This window comes from Vulpes vulpes, chromosome 1, assembly GCF_048418805.1.
Source record: "Vulpes vulpes isolate BD-2025 chromosome 1, VulVul3, whole genome shotgun sequence".
NCBI lineage: Eukaryota > Metazoa > Chordata > Mammalia > Carnivora > Canidae > Vulpes > Vulpes vulpes.
In genome coordinates this window covers 93,452,045-93,472,201 of record NC_132780.1, presented here as the reverse complement: position 1 = coordinate 93,472,201, position 20,157 = coordinate 93,452,045, and the positions used below count along the sequence as shown (strand labels likewise).

The 20,157-nt window shown below is 35.9% G+C and overlaps 1 protein-coding gene across 16 annotated transcripts in view; it reads right to left on the bottom strand.

Moving 5' to 3' along the window:
- Positions 1 to 20,157, bottom strand: part of AHI1 (Abelson helper integration site 1) — a 198,298-nt gene that overhangs the window by 154,818 nt on the left and 23,323 nt on the right. For all 16 annotated transcript variants that reach the window (XR_011994336.1, XR_003234906.2, XR_011994335.1 and 13 more), the window contains exons 7-12: positions 16,975 to 17,194; positions 15,857 to 16,049; positions 12,911 to 13,006; positions 7,668 to 7,853; positions 6,172 to 6,324; positions 3,240 to 3,372 (exon numbers count right to left, since the gene is read on the bottom strand). Coding sequence is in view for 13 of the 16 variants with exons in the window: in XM_025997872.2 (XP_025853657.1) it covers positions 3,240 to 3,372; positions 6,172 to 6,324; positions 7,668 to 7,853; positions 12,911 to 13,006; positions 15,857 to 16,049; positions 16,975 to 17,194 (981 nt within the window). In the remaining 3 variants the exon portion in view is untranslated. The remainder of the gene's footprint in view (positions 1 to 3,239; positions 3,373 to 6,171; positions 6,325 to 7,667; positions 7,854 to 12,910; positions 13,007 to 15,856; positions 16,050 to 16,974; positions 17,195 to 20,157) is intronic.

Here is a 20,157-nt window from a genome sequence, read left to right as displayed (position 1 = left end):
AATAAGATATTACTTTACCTGAAAATCAATTAAATTCCAAACAAAATTTTAATTATTTAGAGAAGAAATTTAAACTGTGCTATTGTTAGAAAAAAAATTCTTTTTAAAAAAAAAAAACAACAAAGATTTATTTGAGAGAGCTAGAACGCAAGAGTGAGCACACAATGGGGGAGGGCAGGGAGCACAGAGGCAGAGGGAAAAGCCTATTCTCCGGTGAGCAGGGAGTCCAATCATGGCTCATCCCAGGACCCTGGGATCGTGACCTGAGCCAAAGGAAGATGCTTAGCTGACTGAGCCACCCAGGCACCCCTTTTTAGAAAATTCTAATACCAAAATGAAATAATTAGAGAATTAATAAGACCCAATCTGATAAACAAGGCATTCTGGTATTGCTATAAGTTAAGTTCAAAATGAAATCTTCAGATAGTGACTTAATTCAGAACAACAAAGTTTGCAAGTCTCTACTTCCACCTAGTGGTAAAACCAAATGCTCTTTAAAATACTAAGCAGTACAGAATTGCTTCCAGAATAGCAGAAGGAGGACCCCAGAGTATCTGCTCCCTGATAAAAGCAAAGAGAACACTGTAAATACTATCCAAATTAACTTTTTCAGAGCTCTAGAAATTAAATAAAGGCCTGCAACATGAGGAACATTTATTCAAGAAAAACAGCTTAATCTTGGTAAGAACCAGAGCTTTGTGGTGTTTTAACTTGCCATGTTCCCACTCCCCTCTCCCAAGCTCCACAGTAGCTTTAGAAACCAACAGCCTCACAACTTAAAGCCAACAGCCTAGCAGCCATGGGATGGCGCAGAAGAGGTAGGAAGCTCCCCCAAAACCCCAGCCCCAAGACTTATCACTATTAAGACGGCCTGGCAGGCAGTTCCCTAAACAGCTCCATTCCCAGGGCTAGGCTTTATTTGACCTGCCTCAGAGCATGCTCTGTGTGAACAGCCCTAACCCTAGGGTGCTTGCTGAAATAATCAGTGGAACAGTTAACTGAGCAGTGATACCAACTGAGGCTAAGGAGAGGCTGAGCAAAAAAATGTAAAAGGAAAAAACTTGAAATGAGATGTCCATAGGGGACTTTGAAAAATTCCAACAAACTCCTGAGAACCCAGCAGGACATATGTATGTGAACCAAAGACTAGAGGCCCTCTCTCACTCTGACTGACCTGAGGAGGCTCTGTGCAAACAGGAAGTGAAGGCTAAGGCAGAGGTACAGACCGCTTGCCGTGAAATTAAGAGCATATACCAACACACCATATCCTTGTAAAGGCTGGGAGATCTATTTACTCAAGGTATTTAAAAAATCTTCACCATAGCTGACCACCAAGTTAACTGAAAAGAGACTTCAGCAACAACAAATCCTGAGTGGGTGGGTGGAGAGGAGGCGGAAAGAGAGGAATCTGATGTCCAGACCTGCCACACATGTAATATGGACACATGAAAAAACTGAAACAGTCAAGTACGGTCATACACAGGAAACAAGGCAGTCCACAGAAACTGTCCAGGAGGAAGCCAAGACACTGGTCTTTCCAGGCAAAGACTTTTAGATCCACTCTTACAAATATGTTCACAGATATCAAGAAAGCCATGTTTAAAGAATTAAGGTGTGAGAATAATTCTCACCAAACGAAGTATCAATAAAGAAACAGAAATTATAAAAAGAAAAAAAGACCAATAAAAATTTTAGAACTGAAAAGTATAACAAGGGAAATAAACAATTCACCAGAGGGGCTCAATAACAGATCAGAACTGGCAGAAGAATCAACTTGAGGACAGGTCGTTTGAGATTATGTAGTCTGAGGAACAGAAAGAAAAAGAATGAAGAAAAAGAATAAAGCTTCAGAAACCTATGGGACCAAGTGTACCAACAGAGATGATGAGGGTCTCAGAAGAGAAAAAACAGAAAGGAGAACAATCTGAAGAAATAAAGACAGAAAACTCCCCAATTTTGTGAAAAACAGTAATCCACACTCCAACAAGCTAAACAAATTCCAAGTAGATACATCATAACTGAACAATCAGAAACCAAAGACAGATATTCTTGTTTTTTGAGAGAATGTCTAAATTTATATAGCATTTTGAACAAGATTTTTTTAAGCATAAAGTAACACATATTTATCACTGAAATGCTGAAAACATAAACCAGAATGAAAATAACTTTCACTGCCCAAAAGAAATAAATTATTCTGGAGCATGTTTTCTAAGAGTCATTTTTCCTCCACGCATGTTTCAGTGAATTTTTAAAATAGCATGGTCATAATCAAACTACACAAATAATTTTGTATTTTTTTAAAGCTAATATTTCATGAGGAGGAATATTTTTTTGAATAAATGCTAATCAAGCCAATTAGGAGTCCTTGCTGAAAAGAGTAAATCATCAGAAATAAACTGTGTGAAGCTGAGGGAAGTTCAATACCACATAGCACTTAGGGCACATGCTCATGAGGAGTAGGCTACTTCCTGCTGGTTTTCATTATTACGCAAGAAACAAGGGAAAGTATTTAACGCATCTCAGTCTAAAAGAATAGGCAGTGCTCACATAAAAAAAAAATCTCTACAGCTACAGAAATTTTTCTTTTTAATATGGTTTTCCATATTTTTTAAAAGCAATCTGAAAGTGGGTTTTTGGCCTCTCTGCTACCTTCCCTACTATAATGAGAAGTCTTCTAGGTAATCCTGCACTATTACCATTCTAGTAGATACGAAATTGGAGGGCTTTCATAATTTAAATTATCACTGCTATCAACTGACCACAATGGGATAGAATTCCTCATGAAGTTTATTAATCCCTTCATGATTCAAAATGTCTGCATTTAAAATAGAAAATGCTTACAAAAATCCTCTTGCATGTTTTAAGAATAAGCTTACCATCTTATTTGATTATTCTCATCCTACTTCTGAAATATATTTTACAGAATATTGTAAAATTATTATTAAAAAACTGGGGAGGGGCAGCCCCAGTGGCTCAGTGGTTTAGCGCTGCTTTCGGCCCAGGGTGGGATCCTGGAGACTCGAGATCAAGTCTCACATTGGGCTCCCTGCATGGAGCCTGCTTCTCCTTCTGCCTGTGTCTCTGCCTCTCTCTCTAGGTCTCTCATGAATAAATAAGTAAAATCTTTAAAAACAAAAAACAAAAAACTGGGGATTACTCAAATTAAGATTTCAATGAATTTTAAAAACCAAAAATTGTCCTCCTAGACTTCAATTAGATTAAACAGAATTGTTACTAACAGATAATTGGATATCCGTCCCGGCTGGCACAGGCTGCTGCTAATATTCTTCCATTGTGAGAGAAAGCAAGGCAAAAACATCCTCGTTCTCCTGCATTTAGTGAGAAGAGGTGCTTGTTTGGAATACGGCAAGCCTAAAAAACATACATTAAAAAAATAAATTAAGAAATATTAAAATATGAAGGCTAGTTGTTAATTCAATTACTGCAGTGGTAGAGCTTTATTTTTTTAAGTCTCTTTACTGTGATGCAGAGAAAGAGAAAATAAACAGAATGATGGAAAATTATAGTAAATTATTTTACTTCCTAAAGAGAGAATCAGTTCTCCATAAAATAAAGTCAATTTATACTCCACGTCTAGCTAGTACTTAATTAATTTATCTAAAATACGAATAGAAAATTTCATTATCTGGTACTCTAAAGCTGACACAATTACATGCACACACTATATATAGACCCCCCCCCCCCACACACACACGTATCACATCCTTATTCCATGACAGCACCTAATAAGTGATTTCTGCTGAGCCATAAACTTGTTCTGAGACCATAAATGCCCTTTAGGGCCTAACTTAAGTCTGGGATGTATGAATATTCATTTCTCTTTCTTTTTAGGTCATAAAATAACTATCATTTGTGGCTGCCTTCTGAAAAGTATTTCAAAGTAATCAATCACCTCCTGCTGGTTCACTAATTTCATTAAAATTTCATAATTTTTATGATTTCTTTTCCTGTTACCAGAAGAAACCCAAACTTTCCATGTATAATATCTACTGTAGAAAATACTTTTTTTGTCTTAATTCTACCTCTTCCATATTTCAGTGAGCCTTAATTCCTGGGTTTATTATTTCGAAAGTTCAATTAAACATATATTGGTCCTTTACTATATGCAATGAATGTGGTACTTCCTTACAAATGTCTTTCCATATATTCATCACAGCACCCTGTAAGTAACTATTATTTCTATATAAAACTAATAAGGATTATTGAGAGGGTCAAGCCCACCTTATTGGGTCTAGTCAAAGATTCTTAGTTCAAGAGTTTGCTTTCTAGACCAGGTGTTTCACAAGTAGCATTAGGATTCAGCAGATTATTAGCAGGAAACATTATAAGCAGCTACTAGGAAGGTAAAACATTCAACAGACATTTATTAGGTGTCCACAAGGTAGAGGACACCATGCTACCCATCTTTTCCCTTCATTCTCCACCCAGATGATTTAGACAAAGAAGAGAGAAATAAAAAGATGAGAAAAAATTGAAGGAAAGGTTAGGTTTTATAAGCATGTGCTGCTGCTTGCTCCTAGAGCAGGAACACAGAAAACTCTGCCTCACCACCGAAGCTAAAAAATCACTGATGCCACCACTATCACTTTCTCTGTTTGCCCAGGATTTGACACTGTACTCAGAACAGACACTCAATGGACATTTAATATAAAGGTCCTGAACACATTGGGGACCTTCTTTCCCCTTCTTTACTATCTTGCCAGTCATTACATTGTGCTTGTTCATTCTATCTCTCTCTCACATTCATCTCTTATTTTTCGTTTTTACCACAATTATTCCAAGGTTAGACCCTTCTCAGGTCACTACTGAGCATAGCTACTATCTTGACAGTTTCTCTCATTCTGATGTATCCTATCTCAAGATCTCCAATATGCCACTGCCAACATTAACAGGTTCTAAAATATGACTATTATCACACTTCTCTCCTACTCAAAGACTCTCCATTATTTCTCATATCTCACATGAAGTATTAGGCTACCATTAAAGATACTCCATGATGTGGACCCAATCAATCATATCACTTTACTCTCTTACACTACTGAATGTTTGGATAAATTAAGATTTTGGATAAACTGCTCAGATGTACAATGGCTCAGATGTACAAAATGAACCACTCTACTTTTTGTGGAAATAAGTAAGAGATTTGCAAAACTGTATCTGCAATGCTTCTCACTACTGCAAAATAAGTTAACCAGAAGGAAAACATTAGTAAAAGCTTAAACACTGCTCAACTTGTGGAAGAAATATACATATATGTATTTCCATCAAAATGTGATTCAGGAAAAAGTTGAGAACTATAAAAAAAAATCTCATGAATCCATTAAAAATATCTATTTTTTAATAAAATCCATTTTACTAAGAAAACTCATCAGTGATGAGCACTAGGTGTTATGCAAAGCTGAATTATTGAAAACTACATCTGAAACTAATGATATACTATATATTGAATTTCAATTAAAAAAAAAAGAAAACCCTCTTAGGACATTTACCTCTTAAATCATCAAGAATCTGTTTTTTTTTTTTTTATTGCTGTTATGAATTGAACTGTGTCCCTCAAAAACAAATGTTGAAGCCCTAACTTCAGTACTTCAGAATGCAACAATATTTGGAGATAAAAATCTTTAAAGAGCTATTTTTAGAGTAGGGTCCTAATCTAGTAAGACTGCTGTCCTTGTAAGAGGAAGAGACACTGGTGATCTACATGCACAGAGAAAAGACCATGAAGAGGCAGCAAGATGGCAGCTATCTGCCAGTCAAGGACAAAGGCCTCAGAGTAAACCAACCCTGTAAACTTACCCTTGGGACTTCAACCTCCAAAACTATGAAGGAGTAAGCTTATGTTATTTAAGCCACCCAGTCTGTGGTATTCCTTTCTGACAGCTCCAGCTAACGGATAAAACTAACCCAAGTCCCCAAAGAAAGAACCCAAGATAGTGCTTTTATGCACATGATATGTATATTATTAGTTATCAAGGAAATTAATGGAAAGACAAGATTGTGGTTAAAAACAAAGGTAATTAAAAAAAAAAGAACCAAAACAAAGGTAATCTGAGAGTTTTAAGTAGCAAGCTAGTTATCCTCAGGACTGTTGGAGCTTTAAAAATAAATAAAGACATCTCTAAATGAATTGAGAATGATCAAGCACTTCACCTGCCCAGGTAGTCGTTTCCACTTCACCACTTCCTTGGAATCTTCTAGTCCAGGTTCGGCATCTACTGAATTGGTCTCGTGGTGTCGTTCACAATACACAGCTTTACCTTTTTCCTCTTGAACAGCAACCACAGAACGGTAAGATGGCTTTATCTAAATGTGTATAGAAGATGAGAAAATGTAAATATCAAGTTAACCCTTTTCTCCCTTCTGGCATATAGGAATTTTCAAATATTGAAACAAACAACATGGAAATGTAACCCAAGAAACATTCTACTTTTATGTACATCATGCTGAATAAGATGAAAGGTGCTTAAATTGCAGTTCTATTACCAAAAAGCCTTAAAAGTTGGAAGGAAAAAAGAGAACTCCAACGGTCACATGAAATGGTTTTAATAACTCTACCCCTTTGTTTCTGCCTCTTCACCAATCAATACCTACCAGATGTTATGTCACAGCTCTGATATATTGTGATATCCCTTGCTTTAATATCACAAAACTAATATCATAAAGACCTAAAGTTTAAAAATCTTCCTTTTCTTAAAAAGAGATTTAACTCCATTCAAATTAATACAAACCAACCCTCTGGTCACACTTATAATATCACTTACAGGATACTGTCCTGAAATGTCTTACTGCAAGTAACACAAAAGTTTTGCGGTAGAACCAATTCTTTGCTAAAATCATTCATAGTTTTAAATCTATGGAAAGCAGTAACAGAAACATTATTTACTGATTATTTGAATAATATTATGAAGAGTGTGCCTGCAAATCATGGTACTGCAAATGCCTTAGTCAAATCTAGCTTGCTGTTTTTACCAATAAAGTTTTATTGGAACACATCCACACACATCTGTTTAGCATCACCTACATATGTCTATGTAGCTATGTTCTCACTACAAAGGCAAAGCTGAGTAGTTGCAAAAACTGTATGTCCTACAAAGCCTAAAAAATTAACTACTCTTGAGCTTTACAGAAAATATTTGTGAACATCTATTTTACATCATTCTTTTACCTTTATTTTATTTAATTTTTTAAAAAGATTTTATTTTATTTATTCATGAGAGGCGCAGAGAGAGGGAGAGGAGAGAAGCAGAGACACAGGCAGAGGGAGAAGCAGGCTCCATGCAGGGAACCCAACATGGGACTCGATCCCGGGTCTCCAGGATCACGCCCCAGGCTGACGGTGGCGCTAAACCGCTGGGCCACTGGGGCTGCCCTTTTACCTTTATTTTTTTTATTTTTATTTTTTCCTTTTACCTTTATTTTTAAACACCAATATTATTTTTAAAAAATTCTAACATTGAAACTTATATTTAGTACTTAAACGTTCATTTAAATATCTTTTATACATCAGGTTTAATATGTAATTCTTGAAAGTACTTTTAGATTCTAGAAATCTATTAAAATAATTTTAGAGACCTTATATTTTTAGAAATGGATAATTCTATCATTTAACAAAAGAGAGCATGTATTTCTATGTGCTATTAACTTACACATTCTGGAACTTTCAATCCTCTTACAGTTACGTACAATGTTGACGGATAACGATTTCTTGGATATTTTGACCACCATTCAAAAACTTCAACAACATTTAATTGGGATCGAGGCTTAGTAGGTGGGTAATACAGCTGCAAACGAAGTTTCGAATTGATGTTTACATTTCCATTGGCTCCAAGAAGCTTAAAATAAGAATTCCAATAAAATGTTATTTTCACTGAAAATAAATACATCCAGTAAAGCAAGAGTACAAAGTCAAAAAACTCATTTTAAAAAGATAAAGATGGCATGCTGAAATTCCTTAGATATATAAAGCAAAGGACATTGACAATGTTGGTTAAACACAATTCCAGATCATTTTGAGAAAAGGTAACACAAATGACTTTTTAAATATTTTCCTGATAGCTGTCTGACCTGTATAATTCAGGCTGTTGGTAAAGCATTTGTATTACGTGCCAGATGTTACTTGGCACAGAGGTAATCAAGATACCTTTGTTGGTAAAGCATTTGTATTACTGTGCCAGATGTTACTTGGCACAGAGGTAATCAAGATACCTTTGTTTGGATAACAGTGATAAAGTTAAAATGCACATTATTTGAACACAGAAGCAAATCTTCCATTTGTTTAGTATCAGTATTTTTAATGGTAACTTAAAACAATTTTTTTTGAGACTGTGCATGCATGGGGGAGGGGAGAGTGAGAGCATGCACACAAGTGGGGGGCAGGAGGGCATAGGGAATATTAAGCAGGCTCCACATCTAGCACAGAGCCTGACATGGGGCTCAATCTCATGACCCTGAAATCATGACCTGAACTGAAATCAGGGTCTGATGTTTAACTGACTGAGCCACACAGGTGCCCCTTTAATGGTACCATTCTAATGTTTTAATTTTTAAAAAGTCAAAATCATTTCAAGGAGTGATTAGCATAAACTCAAAACATTAATTACATTAAAAAAATTTCAGTCTACTTTCTGAAAAAAGGTTATTCAATAAAAAGCCTATTAAAGCAACTTATATTTAAGCTAAATAAATGGACATGCTTATGAGAAAAATAACAATCTCAACTCAAAATAGGTCCTCTTTCATTAGATTATGACAGTAAGTAGAAAATGCATGTTAAGCCTTTATGTCCTCTACAAATTAGGGGACAGTTGGGTACTTTGGCAGCAGTTCAGGCAGAACACAAAGGTGACAACCTAGGAGAGCAGGGGCTGAGGGCAGGGAATATATTCAGTAGTTGTTACCAACTGATGCAACTTGGAAAGGGAAAGAAAGGAAGATTCAGGAAAGATCCTAAGGCAATGCTGTCCAAAAAACATTCTGTGATGAGGAGAACGTTCTATACTCATGGTTCCCAAAACAAGATACACTAGTCACTTATGGTTACTGGGCACGTGAAGTGTGACTAGTGCAACTGTGGAACTCAGGTTTTAGTTATATCTAATTTTAATTAATTAATTTGAAATCAAATAGCCATGTATGATTTGTGGCTACTAAAATGAACAGTGCAACTCCTAAGGCTGTAAATATGGGAGACTGGGCTGATGGCAGTGCTATCAACTGAAGGAGCAGATACAGAAGGGGTAAAGGTAGGATGCTCAGAGTGGGGAAGTCTGAGATATTTATAGGTTGTCTAAGTTGAAATATCTGAAATCTAAGGCAGAGGCAAGAAAAGTGGTTTAAGAAAAGTAGAATAAAGCTGAAACCATGAGTATGATTGATATCAAAGAGGTAAGAGGAAGATCATGAAAGAAAGTGAAGGAATGGTAGAGGGAAAATCAGGAAAAGATGATGTCATGAAAACCCAGGCAACAGAGGTTCAGGAGAGTGATGTATTAAACACACACGGGTGTGGATAAAAGAAGATCTAAAAAATGTTCACTTACTAATGTGGCAAAGTAAGAGTCACTGATGATTTATCTGGAGACACTTTAATAGCTGAAACAAAATCCAGATTGCAGTGTGTTCAGGAATGAGGCATCAATAAACAGAGCTAGCAAATATATAGCCCATCTCATCCCAAGTCTTCTAGGGAAGGATGTTAAGTCAAATTGGAGGTCATAAGCTGAGAGTTGATGTTATGATATACAGGGATAAAGAACAGTTTCAACAGAGTAATAGAAGCATTCAGCAACTGAATATTTAGCCCTCAAGACTCCCTTCATAAACCCTACTCCTATCTGCCCAGAGTTTATCATGAGGGAGTAATATTTTAAGGAGATATTATTCCCAACTTCTAAATCATACTTTCTACAGGTTTTCATACTCACTGGGCAATCTAGTTTACACGAGTATGATGCTTAGCATGAGTAAATGAGTAAGATATGGCCAAGATCCTATCATTATGGTTACAATTATATAGTATAAAATGTGGCTAAATAAGGCTTTATTATTTTATAACTTAATAGTAATATATGTGCACCAAATGAATTAAGTGTCTCTAGCTGAGAATTATGTCTCAATTATTTGGATAAGGGTCTTTTGGGGTTTATTTGGACCACTACAGTAACTTTACAATTATCTAGGACATTCCTGGAACCAATGGTACAGGTATTAACATGCTTAAATTTTATTTTGATTCATGCTACTTTCTAAAAGATTTTATTTATTTCCTTGAGGGAGAAAAAGCAGGAGTGGAGGGGAGAGGCAGAGGGAGAAGTAGGCTCCCTGCTAAGTGCAGAGCTTGATACAGGACTCGATCCCAGGGTTCTGGGATCCTAACTTGAGGCAAAGATAGCCACTTAACCAACTGAGCCACCCAGGTGCCCTCATGCTACTTTCAAAGATGGATTTTTCCTAGTCACTGTTTCCATACATTTGCTACTTCTCTCAACAGACATTCACTGGACACTTTCTGTGTGCTGCTAATATGCTGGGAGCAGGTGATAATCATGGAAGAGAGAGTTTCAAGAGAGTGAAGCAAAGAGATCTGGTAAAGTAAGGACTAAAATATGTTTAACAGATTTGTCAAAAAGAAGTCACCGGTGCCTTTGAAGAACTTACAACCTAATGAAGGTGGAGGAGGTACACAGAACACTTACCCTTTGGAGGGCCAGAGATGGGAGAATTCCTGACTTGCCATTTCTGCCAATGGCATAAAATAGATAAATAAAATCTATATACACTTAAAGGTAAAAATGTTGTAAGACATTGTTTCCCAAGTGTAGTTTGTAGTTATTACTGCAGTTCTGTGCAAGTCTTAGTATTTTTAAAAGGAACAAAAGTGCTTTCTAGTAAGACCACACAATGGCGTGGTATTTGGCTCTTGCTTTTTTTCTTTTCTCTAAATCAGTATGAAGGGGATATAAAAATATTATAATAGGTTACAAAAGGGTGATTTGGGAAGCTACATTGGATGAAGACATTTCTAAGTCCACTCTAGAACTACTTCCTTCCATAGTCACTCTGGCTTCCATTTAGCAGTCAGATTGCACTTTTTTTTTTTTTTTAAAGACTCATTTATTTTTAGAGAGAGAGCAAGAGCACATGCAAGTGAGGTAGGGGCAAAGGGAGAGGGAGAGAGAATCCCAAGCAGGTTCCATGCTCAGCGCAGAGTCTGACATGGGGTGCTGGATCTCACAACATTGAGATCATGACCTGGGCTGAAATCATGGGTCAGGCCTTAACTGACTGAGCCATCCATATGCCTCAGACTGCATCTCTTCTAAAGTCTCTCTCTAACCTCTCAATATGCATTAAGGGCCTTACCTGGATTTTCACAGCATCCACTCTATAGCACATAATCATGTAAGTAACATGTTTATATAGACAATGAACTGGAGAATAAGAACAACATCTATTTATCTATGAAAGCTCTGTATTTAGCAGAGTGCCTGGCATTTCCTAGACACTTAATATTATTGAATGGATGGATACACAAATGGAGAAGTTTTATAAATCATACAAAATAGATTTCAAGACTTTTTTTAAATTTCAAGACTTTTTAGAAATCATTTATGTTTGAAGTCAGAAATAAAAGAATTATAAAATTAAAATTTCCCTATTTGTAAAAATCAACTTATCATGTCTTTATACCATCATTTCCTACCAAGTTTTCCACCTTAACCTTCCAGGATACATATGTATACCCTCTCTAATTTATTCTCCACCAAGCAAAGTAATCTTTCTAAAACATTAAGTCAGATTATTCTGCCCTTTTGTTTAAAATCCTATAATGGCTTCCCATTTTTCTTTAGAATTCTATAATGGCTTCAAAGATCTTGCATAATCAAGACCTTGTCCACCCAACAATCTTGTCAGACATCATTTCCCCACTTAGTCTCTGTCCCCTAATCTCAGTGGCCTTTTGGTTATCTTTTTTTTTTTTAATTTTTTTTTTTTATTTATGATAGTCACACAGAGAGAGAGAGAGAGGCAGAGACATAGGCAGAGGGAGAAGCAGGCTCCATGCACCGGGAGCCCGATGTGGGACTCGATCGCGCCCTGGGCCGAAGGCAGGCGCTAAACTGCTGCGCCACCCAGGGATCCTGCCTTTTGGTTACCTAAGTGTATCTCACTCCTTCCAACATCAGGGTCTTTGAATATGTGGCACCCTCTATTTAGCCACTGCTACCATCTAGCTAATACTCAGGTTCAATGTCCCTTCCTTAGGAAATCTTTCCCTGACCTCCACAAAATATTTACAAAAATTGCAATAAATGATAAATTGTATAATAATGCTTTTATATCTGCTCTGCTTGTGAGAACATGAAGTCTACAAGGCCATGGAGTTTATTTGTTTACTGACTCGAACTACTGCTGGGACACACAAAGAATTAAATAAGTATCTTTTAAGTTGAATAAATGATGGCAGGGTTGTCTTGTATTTTTTTAAATACTACACACTCAGAACCAAATAATGTATCTGGCAAACATTAGACACTCATAGAGACTTAAGAATCTGAGTATCACCTTAGCTTGAATTAACAATTATTCACAGCCACAATCTTAGATCATAACTCCTTATATGAAACCAAATCAACTTGGGAAAATGTAGCCAATCAGATTTGAAGATTTTTTTTTTCAAGATTTCTCCTATTTATTCATGAGAGAGAGAGAGAGAGGCAGAGACACAGGCAGAGGGAGAAGCAGGCTCCACGCAGGGAGCCCGATGTGAGACTTGGTCCTGGCATTCCAGGATCACGCCCTGAGCCAAAGGCAGACACTCAACTGCCGAGCCACCCAGGCATGCCATGAAGATTATTTTTAAAGCATCCCAAATGGGTGAAAAACGTACCTTGAGAAATGCCCAGGCAATTTTCCGAAAGCCACATTCTTGGTTTTGAATTTCAGAATTATTCCTAATTTCATCCATGCTTAAGAAATCAAGAATCTGTAAATAAGTATAAAAAATTATTCCACAGAATACTACCTACCTAAAATTTAACATTTTCTAGTAACATATTATTGAAATTAAAAAATAATTTGTAATGTAAAATGTATTTTCTTCATAGAGTTTCTTTTATTAATAAATCATTTATTGAGATTTATTTCACATCCAAGACAAAGTATTAATTACCTCAAATATAGTCTAAGCACAAATACATCAGGTTTAGAATTCTTAAGCTTTTATCTTTTATTTTATGTATGAGAGCAGACTTCAAACGATTGTTTTAAAAAATACGTGATCACAGCTCTGAGTCCTTCCTTGTAACACCTTCCTGAAGTTGGGGATTTTCTCTTTGGATATATGCTGTCATTAGATTTCTCAGGAGGATTTCTTTCGTATCTCCATCCTATCTGGATGTTAAAACTCATGGATTTGGAACAAAGCTGCCACAGACACCATCTGTATTCTAGATACTTGTCAGAGACTATAACTTTGAACTTACTGGTGTTTCTCAAAAGCTCAGCTGAGGTAACAAATCTTTATAGATAGCTTAAAAAAAATAATACATACTCCATTCATCCCTCTTCTTTATATACTTATATCTGTCTTCGGACACAATAGATGCTCAGTGAAAAAATACTAACAATACAATAAAAATATGTAACAAAGTAAAAACAACTTGTAATCCAGATCCATAGATGATCAACATTAACATCTGGTTTATACCACATCTAAAACTTTTTCTGTGCTTTCCTAAATATATGTATGTTACTATAAATCCAATGCTAATTTGCAAACTATTTTCATATACTATGTAGTGAATATTTCTTCATGTCAATACACATATATGTATTTCATCATGTTAATGTCTTCCTAGTATATTTTGGTATTATAAATATCATAAATCTAATAAAAACCACTATTTATATAACCAAACCTTTTCTGATGGAAGAGATTTGTCTCCCTAAAATTTTTCTTTTACAGTATTCAAATAAATAATCCTGCACACGTCTTTGTGTTCATGTAATTTTTCCCTTAGTAAAAATACTTAGAAGTGGAATAATGATTTTAAAGACTTCTTATAGATATCAAGTTGTCCTCAATAAATCCTTAAAAGCTGAAATCAAAAGTAGTTGTGTAGACAATAATAGATTATATTAAAACTTAAGAAGCAACTGCCACTCTGGAAAACAGTATTAGAAGTTCCTTAAGTTAAAAATAGAACTATCCTATGACCCAGCAACTGCACTACTAGGTACTTATCTAAAGGCTACAAAAACAGATTCAAAGGGGCACATGCACCCCAATGTTTATAGCAGCACTATTAATAATAGCCAAATTATGGAAAGAGCCCAAATGTCCACTGACTGATGAATGGATAAAGAAGATATGGTATGCGTGTATAAACACACACACACAAACAAGTACAATGTAATATTACTGAGCCATCAAAAAGAATGGAATCTTGCCATTTGCAACATGAATGAACTACAGTGTATTATGCTAAGTGAAATAAGTCAGAAAAAAGACAAATACCATATGATTTCAGTCACATGTGGAATTTAAGAAACAAAACAGATGAACATAGTGGAAGGGAAGAAAAGATAAAATAAAAACAGAGGGAGGCAAATCAGAAAAGACTCTTAACTATAGGAAACAAAATGTGGGTTGCTGGAGGGGAGGAGGGTGGACTAAGCAAGGCGATGGATGTTAAGGAGGGCAATTGTTGGGGGCGAGCACTGGGTATGTTATATAAAAGTGATGAATCACTAAATTCTATTCCTAAAACTAAAAAAACATAACTCCACCCCCCCCAAAAAAACCTTAAGCAACAAAAAAATGTCATATTCCAACAATCTTTCTTAAATTTATGAGTATTACTAAAATGAATGTGAACATTATAACCAAATTTCTCTGACAAAGAAAAAGTTCCTTGACAAACAAGTTACATCACTCTTTAAAAAATCACAGCTCTGTATAAATCATACAACATAATCACAGATGTAACGGTGGAATATTTGTATCACAAACATATACAGATCATCTGAAAGTTAAAAGAGCATAACAACAAGTAATTCCACAAAATCAGTCCTTGGCGTTAGTCATGCCCCTACCTTTCCAATGCTAAAATTCCTCATCTTGCTTAAACTGAGAGGTTTTCTTAACTTCTCTTTGCTTAGGGAGAGATGCCACAAAGTAGAGAAATGTGTATTTTCGATTCAAACCACCTACAAATTACCTACACTTAAAATTGGAGTAACTTTGGGTAAGTAAACTTTATACTCTGAACCTTGATTTCCTTTGTCATAAAAACATTAGAATAACAACTCGGCTCAAAGGCCATCTATTTCATAAAATTTTCCCTGATTGCTCTGACCCTCCATTCACCCTCCCCTATCTAGGAAGCTCTACTTCATTTCGGTTATATATTACATTATGTTAGTCAAATGATCTGTGTATGTTCACCTTTATTTCTCTCAGTTGTATATAAACTCTAAGGGGGTCTGATACATAAATGAGTTTACATTTTGTAAAATGGGTTAAAAATGGAGGATTGTATAGCTATAGATTAGATTCATCACTTAAGTTTATAGTCATGGCATTTACTATCAGAATTAAATAACACAGAGTGAGTTACACGGCTAATTACTCACAATGGTAAATACTCAGCAAATATGCTATTACCTGTATTTCTCAATTATATCTCCATAGCATATTACAAACACTAAATCCTAGAGATTAAGTCCTCACACTATTTTGTTGCATTATTAAACTACTAAAAACAATAGTTTACATATATGCTATTAAGCTATTAACCAAAATCTAGTTTTAATTGGTCTATTTTATTCATACCTCAAAAAACAAGATGACTTTAGGGCTCTCCTCAAAATCTCGAAGCAAATAGGGAAAGTTTTCATTAAATATAATTTGTTCTTCCCACTCTGGAAGTCTTGATTTTAACTGTTTAAAATCATATGGCTGGGTCATAATAGGAAGAATGTAATCCACACTCTCTTTTTCATAGTAAGATGAAACAGGCCGTCCACTGTCCAAAAAAAGATACTTTCATTAACACATTTCTTTATGATAATTTTGAGATGAGAAAAAAATATAGTGTTCAAGGTGAAGAAATAATGAATAGTCATGATATATAATGAAAAACTATTTTTGTTGTCCACTGAGAAAATTACAAATTTTAAGATGTAGAAGTGGTAGCATCCTACTATCTTGTATTTATTTACTACTGATTGGTTTCACAGAATTATCTTATTATAGAAATTTAAAGTGAGAGTGCAGCATACAGAGCTAGACTCCTTCATTATCGTAAATGAGTATGTAATAAAATAGTACAGTACACATTGAAAGAAAACGAGAATAGAATTGCAAACACTTTCAACTGTGCCATATTTTTTGTATGCCCTAAGATAACTAAATAACTTAATTTTGATAATCTTCATGTTCCTCATCCCTGTAATTTTTCCAAGCAAATGACCTTTTCAGATTCTAGTATAATCATTTATTTTACTCTGCTTTCTATTTATAAGCTTCAAGCATGTATCAGCTATAGAAATAATATTAGAAAAAAATTAAAGATTCACTGTTTTCATCTGAGGCCCAAATAACATTAACTTCAAAAGAAAGATATAAAGCTAGACAATTAAGGCATGTACAGTGCAAACACACATTGATTTACACTGCAAGTTCAATGCCATAAATTAGTCATTAAGTTTGGCAGAAGCTCTCTTGAACCCCCTATACTTCAAATGAATCACTAAATTAACAGATGTTCTCTATCTCTCCTATAAAACATACTGATCAGTATCAATGGTTGATGAACACCTATAACCAGTAAATTATTCTCTAACACAAATCCTTAGCTTTATTTCCATTGACTTTCAAGGGCAGAAAAGAGGACTTCTACTGTAGACAGTTTCAATTTCAAGGGTTGGCTGTGCAATTAAAAAAATTACCTATCATCTTTCTTGACATACTGACCAGTATTCTCATCAATCACATGAATTTTTACCATCGGGTGAGAAATCATAAAATCAGACTTAAGCCGATCAGTACGATGAATGTAAACTCCCAGGACAAGATCATCATCAAGCAAACATTTGGGATAAACTGGACTATCTCGGCTTGTTACTTCATGAACACCATCACCATCAGTGTCTTCATTATTATCAGAAACTAAGTGCATGGAAGAAAAAGAACACTGTAATTAACTGTTGCCACAACAATAAATTCAACAGTATATACTGAATTTACACACAATCTAATCTTTAAAATCCATGACTATTTATCTTTGTTAACAAAGCAACTTCAAAGGAAAAGAAAGCAAAAGCCAGACATTAGCAGACTGCACTCTAAGAATAAAATATTATTTATTAATGCACTGAAATAGGGTGACGAATCTTTTTTTTCCCTAACAAGGACCAAGAATACAAAAAAAGAAGACAATGAGAACCAAAAAACAAAAAAGTGATTTTTATCTAAGTATTTCCTGTGGAATATGCATCACTCAATTAATTTATGACTGTAATTTCTACTTCTCCGTAGGATGTAATAGGATGTGGCAGATCAATGCTTTTTGTAACAACTCGAGAAAGCCAAATGAATTACAAAAACCTATTTTTAAAGGCATCAGGCCAATACAGAGACAATGTACAGCAGACAGACTAAAATTCCCAAGAGGGAGAATCATTCAGTGGTAAGCTGATGGACTGGCAGCTGTTTTAGTCTTTGGGGGCATCTGCTGATTCAGGGTGTGGGCTGAGGATCAGGGTTTGGCCTCTACAAAGGTCACGATTGGGAGGAAGGGTACCCGCAAACTTTTAGTGGTTGATGGGGCAGCAGCAGTCAAATCAGAGATTGAGGAGCTTCAAACATGTAGCTGATATTCCCCCACAAAACTGAATTCTGAGGCTATGTGAGAGGCTAGGAGGTAGTGAAATCTCCCAGGCTTGTGACACTAGGAAACGATGACCCACCAGGGGGAAGGGCCTGAAACAAAACAGGCAAAATAAAGCCTCAGAGGACATGATCAATCTCCACCTATAGCTACTTTTATCTGGGGTCACTTACCAATTCTGGGCACCGCTAGAGGTTGAGAATACAGGCATGGCCCCAGCAGAGGGCCCCTACTAGAGAACAAAGAAGTCAGCAGAGATTTTGGTGTTCACATGGGGCTGAAGTGACAACACTGGAGACCTCAGGGCCCTCAAATACATAGCCAGTCTCCCCTTCAAGATATCTGCCAAATTTGGAGGAGGGCTAAAGGACCAGGCTGAAAAAATTCAGAAGGGCAAAACTGAATCTCCCACAGTCTTTTAGGCTAAGGAGACAAAAATACTTGATAGAGTCTCAGCTCAAAACTCCTGGAAGGCCACAACCTACAAATGGGGCAAATCAAAGATAAAGTCTTTATTAAAATTATAATCCCGCCCTGACATAGCTCAATTCCTGATGGATTAAAATCAGCTTTCCACCTTATCTGCCTAAGAGAGTAAAGAGGAAACCTCCTCTAGTAGAAGATAAAATCATCTGGAGCCTCTAGCACACACAATATCCAGCATATAATAAAAAGTTACTAGACATAAAAGAGGCAAGACTTACAACCAGGAGAAAAGTCAGAAAATAGAATCTGACAAATAGAAGCTGACCCCCAGATGATTCAGACTGGAATTAGCATACAAAGACTTTAAATAACTATGATTATTAATATGTTCAAGAAAAAAAGGAAAAGATGTGTTAAAATGGAAACTCTACAGAGAAGGAATCCATTAAAACAAACAAACAAATAAATACCCAACAGGTATTCTGGGAATGAAAAATACAGGATCTGAGAGGTGCCTAGGTGACTCAGTCAGCTGAGCATCTGATTTTTGATCTCAGCTCAGGTCTGATCTCAGGGTTGTGAGTTCAAGCCCTGTGCCTGGAGAGCTACTTAAAAAAAAAGTGCTGTGCCTGGAGCCTACTTAAAATAAAAACAAAAAACAGCATCTGAAATTAATAACTTAATATATAGAGGTGTTTAACAGCATACTGGACACAAGGACAGACATGATTAGTGAAGTAGAAAAAAGATCAGTATCAATATCCAAACTGAAGCATAATGGAAAAAAATTTAAAAAGAATATAGGGAGGGATCCCTGGGTGGCGCAGCGGTTTGGCGCCTGCCTTTGGCCCGGGGCGCGATCCTGGAGACCCGGGATCGAATCCCACGTCGGGCTCCCGGTGCATGGAGCCTGCTTCTCCCTCTGCCTATGTCTCTGCTTCTCTCTCTCTCACTGTGTGCCTATCATAAATAAATAAAATTAAAAAAAAAATTTAAAAAAAAGAATATAGGGAAAAAACATAAGAAACATGCAGTCACAGGTAAAAGAACATATGTGAATTCATAATCTAGAAAAAGAGAAAGGAATAATAAAGAAGCCACAATCTAAAAAGTAATGGCCAAGAATTTTCCACAACTGATAAATGATATCAACCAGTAAACTCTAAGCAGGGTAAATTCTAACAAAGCTATATTTAAGCATAATGTGATAAAACACTGTCATCAAAAGCATAAAGAAAATCTAAAGATAAGTCAGAGGAAAAAAAGTCACAATCCCACTAATGAGACATAACTGCTGGACACAGAAATATGATGGTAGCCAGAAGACAGCTGTATGACTTCTCCAAAGTACTAAACAAAACCAACCTGTAACCTAAAATTCTATGCTAGCAAATAGGGTCCAAAGGTGAAAGTAAAGACATTTTAACACAGTAAAATCTGAGGGAATTAGCAGGCCCATACTAGGAGAAATACTAAACTGAACTCTTCAAACAGATATAAAAAAGAAAAATGTGAATTCATTAACAGAACAATAAATTTGGGGGTGAATATAAATTAATATCAGCTGGGGTACCTGGGTGCCTCAGTGCCTGAGCATCTGCCTTTGGCTCAGGAGGTGATTCCGGGGTCCTAGGATCAAGTCCCACATCAGGCTCCTCACAGGGAACCTGCTTCTCCCTCTGCCTCTCTTATGAATAAATAAAATCTTTAAAAATATTAATATCAGCTGTACAAAAGAGTCACTATAATAGCTGTGAAGTTTAAAATACATGCAGTACTAAAATGCCTGACAAGAAACATATAAGGCAGGAGAAAG